At 45.7% G+C, this 9,791-nt stretch overlaps 2 protein-coding genes across 2 annotated transcripts; both read right to left on the bottom strand.

Moving 5' to 3' along the window:
- Positions 1-1,829: 1,829 nt before the first annotated feature.
- On the bottom strand, positions 1,830-2,875 carry LOC125548544 (uncharacterized). Its single transcript, XM_048712120.2, has 3 exons — positions 2,720-2,875; positions 2,562-2,634; positions 1,830-2,476 (listed from the first exon to the last, which is right to left on the bottom strand). Exons 1-3 carry the CDS (start codon positions 2,723-2,725, stop codon positions 2,106-2,108), a joined length of 450 nt encoding a protein of 149 aa, XP_048568077.1. The 5' UTR covers positions 2,726-2,875; the 3' UTR covers positions 1,830-2,105.
- Positions 2,876-5,996: 3,121 nt separating this feature from the next.
- LOC125544556 (Ribosomal protein L18e/L15 superfamily protein) lies at positions 5,997-9,778 on the bottom strand. Its single transcript, XM_048708287.2, has 4 exons — positions 9,273-9,778; positions 7,357-7,440; positions 7,191-7,280; positions 5,997-6,578 (listed from the first exon to the last, which is right to left on the bottom strand). The coding sequence occupies exons 1-4, from the start codon at positions 9,699-9,701 to the stop codon at positions 6,297-6,299; spliced, it is 885 nt and encodes a 294-aa protein (XP_048564244.1). The 5' UTR covers positions 9,702-9,778; the 3' UTR covers positions 5,997-6,296.
- Between the last annotated feature and the right edge of the window lie 13 nt (positions 9,779-9,791).

The following is a 9,791-nucleotide window of genomic DNA, read 5'->3' as shown; positions in this document are numbered from 1 at the left end:
AATGAGTTTTAGCAAATCCGTTGGAAAAATATGAAGATCATGGATGATACAGAAAAATAATTCTTTATCTAGAGTTTTTCTATAACTTAGAAATTTGATTCCTATGGAACAAACGTTTTCAAGAAATAAATATGTCCTTTTAGCTCTGAAAACAGCTAGTAATACGTCTACCGTATATAGCATTTTGACCTTTCCTTCTCTGGCTTGGAATTGCATGCTATTCATAACAGTCATCGATTCCCTACTTTCAGCTTTAGCTCTCATATTATTATTACTCCAAAGGTCACGTTTGGCACACTCAGGTATCATTGGAATATATAGCAAAACATTTTCGCAACAACATGCGGGATATTATCTAGTTATAACAATACACAGTTTAGATTTGTTCTCTAGTCTTAGCATCTCCACTCGCACACATCCCACCCCCCCCCCCCCCCTTTTTATCGCTGGCTCGAAAAAATCGGCCCAGTCGCGCCCCAAAAGCCCAAATTTCGCGGTTAGGACTGAAATTGGCGCCGACGGACTCAGACCGAACCCAGCGCACTAGGGGCCGATCGGGGGTGCCGGGGGAAACGAATTTGGTGCGAAAACAAAACTGTACCACATGGACCCGCTGAGTCAGCGACTGGGCGATGCCGAGAACCTTTGTCATCCTCATCGTCTCGGTTCCCGCACGACGATGCCGCTCACTGCCGTCAAGGCCGAGCCCCAGGACACGCCGGAGCGCCGGCGCAGCCGCGACGACAGCCTCATCATAAATGAGGGTCGTCGACCACCTTGCCCTCCTCCCCGCGGCTATCTTCGCCTTGTCAGGCCGAAGAAGGAGCCGGCGACGCAACCCGTCGTCATCAAGCAGGAGCATGTCGACATGGCCGCTGACCTCGAAACCGGCCTCAAATGGACACGGGGCGACTATGTCCAGGAGGAGATGGAGCGCCAGCGCCGCGCGTCATCGTCCTCGAGGACAGCGACGAAGAGGCGCCGGCGCCGACCAACCCCGTCCGCCACGGCGACCCAGGACAGGGTTGTAGCAAGGAGGATGACGGCGTGCAGGACGACGACGGCGGCGACTACACCGCCTTCTACAAGCTCCTTGGCATGCAGTAGGCTCGGGGCGGCGGCGGCAGCGTAGTTTTATTTTTCTAAGTTTTTAAGTTATGTCTTTAATTTTGTACAAATATCAATGAAAACCGCCTGAATTTCGTCCAAATTTGTGTCATTTTGTATGAATCTAGCCGAATTTGGATTTCAAAAAATGGCGTCTGGGATCAACTTGGGACGGCGGTTGGGAACCCAATCGCCCCCACGGCGGAAATAGCATCGGCTAGCCCCCAGACGGCGATATTTCAGTCCCTGAGGGCACCGAATGGCTGGAGATGCCCTTAGCTCCTACTCCATCCGCTCCTAAATATTTATCTTTTTAGAGATTTCAAATGGACTACCATATACGGATGTATATAGACATATTTTAAAGCGTAGATTCACTCATTTTGCTTCGTATATAGTTACTTGTTGAAATCTCTAGAAAAACAAATATTTAAAAACGGAGGGAGTAAGTCTCAAGAGTGTTTTTTTTTCAATGGTCAAGAGGTAAGTTGGAGAATTGTAAAAGTGGACCTGAATCATTGCGTGATCTGCAGAAATAATTTGTTTCCCGGAGAGTACCAATCGGCAACGGCATATGAAAGTTCCAGCGTCGATAGGGACAAATTGTTGCAATAAACTGTTCTATTTGGCAATGCCGACCGGTAGACTAATCAACTTGTCACATTATTAGGTGAAGCTAAGAACCCCACCACCAATCTTATATCCAAGTCGTCGCATGGTCATGAACCAAACAGCTCATTTGCAGATTGCAAGTAGACGAGTTGTGAGTAGTAAAAGAAGGTCTCCGTGGAGACATACAATTCTTGATCACAGGAACCGGAAAAGATACAGGAAAAGAAAACAGTGTGCATGCAAGCTCTGAATCTTCTGAACGATGAGCAAGACGTACGCACGAATTAATTGGTGTGCCTGGCCTGGAGGAGTGGCTTGATTTGCACCGGCAACAACGATCGGCTGTATATATACGGTGGCGCCGGGTCGATGATCTCCCCTCTCGCTCACACGATGGTGCAGGGGCCGGAGTCGTCGACGTAGCAGTAGGATTGCGGCGGGCAGCGGGGTGGCGGCGGGCAGTGGCGTGGCGGCGAGCAAGCCTTGGGGCAGTAGAGTGGCGGCGGGCAAGCCTTGAGGCAGCACTTCTGCATCTTCTCCAGGCATTCCTTCTTCTTCTTCTCCTCGGCCTCCTTCTTCTTCTTCTCCTCTTCCTCCTTCTTCTTCTTCTCCTCCGCTTCCTTCTTCTCGTCGCCCACCGTCACCACTGTCGCCGGGTGCTTCCCCTTGCGCAGCGCGTCGACGACCACCACCACGTCCACTTCCCCCACCACCGTCAGCGTGCTCTTCTCCTCGTCGTATGCCATCGACTTGACGCCTGCCATGGACACACACGACACGACCTGTCAAGTAAGTTATAGAGACGAGCGAATCAAGGCTATAGAGCGAGAGAATATACAGACCTTTGACCTTGGACACAATCGTAAGGACGCAAGATTTGCACTTCTTGCAGACCATCGGCACCTTAAGCACCATCTGGTTCAGAATAACAGAAACGGTGAGTAACCAATAAAATCTCAGAAACAAGCTTGGGAGGAAGGAAATTAAGAGCATGCAGAACCTTCATCTTCACGGGCTCGCGGCGAGATCAAACTAGGACACTTGAAGGTTGCTGATTGGTGTACTTGGTATATGTGCCTGGATGCAAGCTCTCCCGAAAGCCTCCTCTCTGGCTTTATACTCCCTTGGTGGTTTGGACTCTGGACTCGGTCAATTGCAACAATCATTGCCACAGTGCAAAACCAACTCATGCAAATGCATTTCATATTGCTGTTTCTACAAGGAGATTTGAAATAAGTTTTAAGTCAGTAACTAGTCGTAGTAGTAGGTGTGCAGCCCGGATGTGTTCAGCCGACTCTCCACCGGATGTCGACATGATGAGAATTATGTAACACCCGCAAAAAGAAGTCCCGGGATTTTCAGTACCTTCTCATCTATTTGGTGCGTTTTTTGCAACGAACGGCGGCAGTTAAGCATGTGCTTATTCTAACAGCTGGTTGGAAGTTGAATTAGTATATGCCTAATCATCAATGGATTGGTAGTATAATAGCTATGGCCGTGGTGGCTGTCTGGTTAGCATAGTCATATTTTTTTTATTAGTGCTTGACTAACCAGCAACCTGGGGAGACGACTCGGTGTCACGGGAGACGTCGGCAACTAATACCACTGCGACAAACAGCACGGTATGGGTACTGGAACGAACATATATATGCAGTAGTTGGTTCGTATTAGTTATTTTTTACGAGAAAACTTTCGATCTATTCATCAACTGTCAAGGCAGTACAAAGAACACTAGAAATAAAATTTACATCCAGGTCCGTAGACCACCTAGCGACGACTACGAGCACTGGAGCGAGCCGAAGACGCACCGCCGTCATTGCCCCTCCCTCGTCGGAGTCGGACGAACATTGTTGTAGTAGACAGTCGGAAAGTCGTCATGCACCAGAACAGTAACCGCCGCCGATGAAGAGAAGCATAGACCAGAAGGATGCGAGCTGCAGACACACAGAACACAGACGAACGAAGACTGGATCCAGTCAGATCCACCGAGGACAAACGCCGACCGGATCCTACGAGATCCGTCGGAGACAAACCTTCACACGCCTTCCGACGATGCTTGAAACATCACCGGGACGGGGGCTAGGTGAGGAGGACCTTATTCCATCTTCAAGAAGCCGCCGCCGCCTCATTTTCTTGAGCATGGCACAAACCCTTATAGAACTCAGAAAAGCATCTAAAAACGGAGCCCTCCCGCCGACAAGGACCGGGATCCACCATGCCTCCATGTTCCAAAGACGATATAAGATGAAGCGAACCGGCGGCGCCGGCGAGAGGCAAGGAAACCCTAGATGGGAGTTCGCACGTTCGTATTCAGTATTCTATTGGCGCAACGTCGTTTATAAGAAACTTTTAAGTATGGTTGCTCTCGTCTCTCCAGCCCAGGACATTATGTTTTGGCCTTTTGGGGGTGTTGATATTAGAACTTTTTGGAATGAGAGTGGGATAATGGGACAGCCGATCCAAGAGGGATCTCACGGAGCAAAACAATGGTAGATTGCCAACCTCCAGCATAGAAAATGCCGGCATTCTCTTGCTGGAACGGAGATTCCTAGCTGTTGGGTGTAATATGGGTGGCTGGTTGTTTTCAGCTCCGTTGTCCTGGAGAAAATTTTCTTGCAACAACGGCACTATAATCTTGTTAATAGGGGATTAGGCCCCACCGCCCCAGGACATGTGTCAAGGATGCACACGAAACCTTGGACGACAGAGGAAAAGAAAAATATGCAAGAGCAAAAGGATCACTACTCCCTCCAACCACTCTGCCTTCGTTGCAGAAGACCAGACAAAAACAACCCTGCTTAAACAAAAGGTCAAATGAAGCACAGAGTGCTTCAGAGAAAAGAGGCATCAATTAGTGTAAGTGCGATGGGCCAGGCTGATGATTGCTTCTCTTGTGGTCGGGTGTCTGCGATGGGGCAAGCCGATGATCAATTAGTACCGTCTGATTGACCAGAGTAAGGTCAGGGCAAGGCTTGTGTCAAATCTGATTAAGCTAACATAACCGTCTCATCACTGGACGGGCAAACGAGAGGGAGAGCGACGCTTTCCTTCAAGTCTCGGCCGGTACTGACTTGGGTAAAACTTTGATGTAATCAAAATCATTGTAGTAGGCTTCCTTGCCACATGCTTCAGCCGGGTAGACGCCACGAAAATGCTAGGGCCTCCTTTGGTTTGGAGGAATTTCATAAGAATTATAAAGGATATGATTCTTATAGGATTTTTTCTTTTAGAGCACTTTGGTTCATAGAAATGGATTCCTATTCCTACATAGGATTTGTTTCTATCCTCCACATTTCATAGGAAAATAAAAATGAGTCTAGACTCAATGGAAAATTTCTTTTGACGTGAACCAAATGACATCTTGTTTCCTATTCCTATTCATAGGATTTGAGATACATGTTATCTCATTTACTACAAATTTCCTATTCCTATGATAATCCTATCCTATGAACCAAAAGAGGCCTAGACCTACGAAGGGGCTACGAAGAGCTAAGTGACCTTCCATCCCTAACCAATAAATATCCCCTGGGTGGGCCCCCTTCCTCGGTTCCATCCAATAGGTCACACAAGATCCCTTATGATAAGTATGGCATTACTTTTTTTTGCTCAGGATACCATATATGTCATTTCTTCACGAAACTTCACACGTGAGTAGAATGGTCAATCAAGTTTAATACCATATAATTTCATATATTGGTCTTGCGAGTACGCATGTAACCATGTTCCAAGAATTCTTGTCCCATTCCTTATGCTTTTACTAATAAATTGCTAAAGATATCACCCCCTTAAAAATTGAAGGAAAAATTGATGTGATGATTAAACAACAGATAGATCTTACATTGAACCTACAGAAGTTGTTGAAGAGTTGTTCTTTGTGCTAAAACCAGGGTAATGTTCTTCAGTGGACGTTCTCTAGGAAGGGTGGCAATTGCAAACATTTTGATGGCAACTTTAGTTATCACAAGGATGGGCAAAGATGACGATTTAAATTTGCAAGCACGGCAATTTTATAATGGAAAACAAAACTACAGCGTAGTTGTCATGCTCGCTAACTAAAATTGCAATGCTCGTGGCAACTAAAATTGCCATCCCTTCCCAGGGAAGGTTCGTTGGCTATTGGGGTCCTAAAACTAATTACCCCTTGTTTTCTTTTACTTTTTTACTTTTTGACAGATGCTCCTTTTTTTCTTAATACTTAGTACACCAAAAGTCATCTTTTGTCCTATAGTGTTTGGCAGACATTTCTGAAGTACAGTTAGTGCTGAAACTGACTGCCCTAGAGAAAAAGTTTCTATTAATGAAAACAATGAACTGATCTCTCAAAAAACAATGAACTGATCTCTCAAAAGATTGTTACAGGATATTTTACTGGCCAGCCCTGGTGCTTACCAGGAGGTACTACTGCCACCTGAAGAAGAAAATGTCATTCCCGCGTAGCACAAATGACAAGGAAACACAAGGATCCCACAAGGAATACACCTATAGGAAAGAGCAAGTGATTGTTATACATGCCCGGTGCAAGACTTATGTAAGTAATAAAAGTTTGGATGGGCTTCTTCAGTGATTTGTACTCCCTCCTATGCAGCGATCACTTTAGCAGCTTCACGCTTGGCAGTAAACTCTAATTCCTCCGGTGTGAAGGGAAGTGGCTTTGTGGGAGCAGGTAGTCGGCCAATGCTATCAACCTTGTCTCGTTGCTTGGGTGGAGGCCTCGCCGCTTTTGGTATAAGGCGGCCCTTCTTTGCAAACCATTCAGGTTTGAGTAGTGCCCTGAACCCAAGCTTGTTGTAGTACACCAATCTTACAGTTCCACCTGCTGCTTCAACTGCAGCTTTCGCCCTTGCGGTCGCCCTTGATACCTGCCAATTTACATTTGCTTAGGAAGGGATCCATAAAATTTGGATACATACTATCCAATCCGCAGCACCAATCTTCACAGCTGACCTAGTATGTGTAACCAGTCTTCTAAGTTGAAAATGTTATATCTTGATAATCAAAGCAATATAATTTCACTTAACATACATTGCAAGTAAAGTCATGCTAGTTTTTATTTCACTGCCACCACCTATTAGATACTATACTTATATATGAACCATGTTGTATTAGTTGGGCACATGCGAAACAATATTTAACAATAAGAAAGCTATATTTACTACACTCACAGTTGGAACTCCCTCATTGCCTCTACAAGAGCCACTACTTGTACTCGACATGATTGCAAGCAATGGACAGGCAGGTCATGCAAAGACATAACTAAATGGGCACATTCTGTGATATCATTATAATGGATAAATGGCGCTCGGCGGAACAGATACATTTACATTTTTGGATTATATGTCGTCGCATGCAGCAAGAAACAGAACAGAATAGGACTATGAAACATGCATGCTGTTCCTGAGAATGGAGGACTTGAAATGAACAAGAAACTGTATGCTTAAAGATTTAACTATTTCAAACTAGCTTTGGCTTGCCTCGAGGTGAATTGGCCATTTGATTTCTTCTGCACCACGGCCCATTAACCGAATCCCATCCTTTATTTGTTTTCCAATGGCACTTGTATCCTGATAAAGTGTGATAAGTTGATGTTGCAAAGAAGAAAACAGAAACATAGCTAGTTGAAAGAAATGACTGTAGTACCTTCAGTGTCTTCATTGTGATCAATTCAGAGGAATCAATTTTTCCAGCATTGATGAGCTTCGCAATTTTTCCCAGTCCACAGGGCTGACCACAGGGAAAGATGACCAACATCACACTATGCTCAGGGTGCCATTTGCAAATAAAAAATTGAACTTAAAGCATAAACAAAGTAATTGTCAAGTTGTTGAACAAGTTCTACAATGAATGTCCAGTTACCCAAATGAATGCAAAATTTTGACGTTATTTTGTAGATGTTGAAGTCAGACATTATCATGGATTAAATAGCAACAATTTGCTGAAAACAATCACTGCATGAACTAGCAGAGATAGGCATGTCGCATGTATGTGGGAATACAATTTCAGGAGGCTAGAAGATTGTAAAGCAAACAGAAAGTTACTCCACTGCTAAATGCCGAACAGTAAATCCCTTCACAGTACCTCCTGAAGGAGTTAACAAAATATGATAGATGCAATTCATTAGATTGTAATTTTTTGATGCTTTAGTCTTATGCTAGAGATTACGTAACATGATACAACTATATATATTACTCCCTCTGATCCATATTACTTGTCGCAGCTTTAGTACAACTTTGTACTAAAGCTGCGAGATCGGAGGGAGTATAAGAATATTGCATGTTCTTTTTGTGTTACGATGAACAAAGAAGAGAAGAAGAAAAAAACTATCAATGGGCACATCTATTAAAAGAACATTTTTGCATTGGTCTTCGCAATCTAATATATATAACACTAAAGAAATGTAACCCTGCCACATATGATACTTCTTTGAAGCCTGCACACACGCACAAGGTTCAGTTGTTCTTGCATACTAACATGACATGAAATAGTGCCCACCACTTTGCTAACATGAACTTATATATCCATTAATAGATTAGATAATGTGTAAACTTTAAATATAAGCCTAGGTTTCCTTCCTGGACAAATATCAAGCATAGAGATTTTGTCCAATCAACAGTTTACTCTTTAATAGATATGTCCAAAATCAGTGCACAATACCTCAGGTCTTACAACAGATTAGCAAAACCTCACCGATTATTTTGTCCACCAAAGTTTGGCGACCAATTCATGAATTCAATGCACAAGGCAAGTATCTTGGCACTTGGTATAGATCCACCACTGCTCACATATATCATACTCTAGCTGATAAGGAGCCGGCATACACTATCAACTAGAAGATAGATAGCTGAAATTGTTGACGCCCAAGCCAAGTCTTCCAATGCTGCAAGCTGGTGCTGCCCATTTTTCCAAAGCCCATAAGTTCCTTAAAAATGGCCGCTGCTATGTTATCTCAGAATGCCCATTTTCCCACCTATGACCATAATCTCTTGCTGTCTTCTCGGTACTTTCTATGTTATCTCAGAATGCCCATTTTTCCAAAGCTCATAAGTTCCTTAAAAATGGCCGCTGCTAGGTGAAAATCAACTATCCCGGTCTTCTCATAATGCATATTAAGGTACTTTCATGCTGCCTTTTGCCATTTTTAACACACAGTTCTATTGTTGTACACTGAGGAACAAAATGATCCAGAACCTCGTCTAAGAGCTACCACTACAGATAGGGCACTAGTAAGCTCAGTCAGAAATTCCTTCGCCTAACTAAGGAGCATCTACGAAGGGGACAAAATCCTTATCAAGGTAGCACTCGGAATAAGTGCTGGTAAAATGAAAATATGTGAACTCCGTGCACAGAGCACAGATCAAGCACCTTCTGTGCAGAAATGTTGACCCGGACAACTTACGGTCACAGAATCAAGCAACCTTCGAGAATGCCACACATACATGGAAAACAAGGAACGAAATGTTGATTCGTAATCAAACAACTTAGATCGCAAACAGCAAATGTCGCATTGCTGCGTGCAAGGAAAGCAGATGAACAGAAATGCAAAGAGGGCCCTGGACCTGGAACGTGAGCGAGAAGCGGTTCTTGAAGCCGCGGCGGGGGAGACGGCGGCGCAGCGGGGTCTGGCCGCCCTCGAAGCCGAAGCGAGCGGTGCCGCGCGCCTTCTGGCCCTTGTGCCCGCGCCCCGCCGTCTTGCCCTTCCCGGAGCCGATCCCGCGGCCCTTGCGCGTCTTCTGCTGCGTCGCGCCGGGGTTGTCGCGGATGTCGTTCAGCCTCAGCAGGCTCCCCACCGTCCTCAGTGGCCGCGGCACCTTTGGTGGCCGCGCCGCCGCTGACTCGGTGGCGTAGAAGTACGATGGTTGCCTGGGGGCGGGGAGGAGATAGGCGGGTGGGGCTGGAAGCGGGTGCCGGTGCGGTTGCGGGAGGCGGCGGGGGAACACGGCGGCGGTGGGGACGGTGCGGAGGAGCTGGGAGGCGCGGCGCAACATGGCTGCTGTGGTGGGCTGGCGGCTTCCTCCACCGGTCTGGCTGCGCCGGGGGTTTAGGGTTAGAATGGACGGTTCCGTGGCATAAAACCT

This window comes from Triticum urartu, chromosome 3A, assembly GCF_056163025.1.
Source record: "Triticum urartu cultivar PI428250 chromosome 3A, HENAU_Tu73, whole genome shotgun sequence".
NCBI classification, from domain to species: domain Eukaryota; kingdom Viridiplantae; phylum Streptophyta; class Magnoliopsida; order Poales; family Poaceae; genus Triticum; species Triticum urartu.
This window is presented reverse-complemented; position numbering and strand designations above follow the sequence as displayed.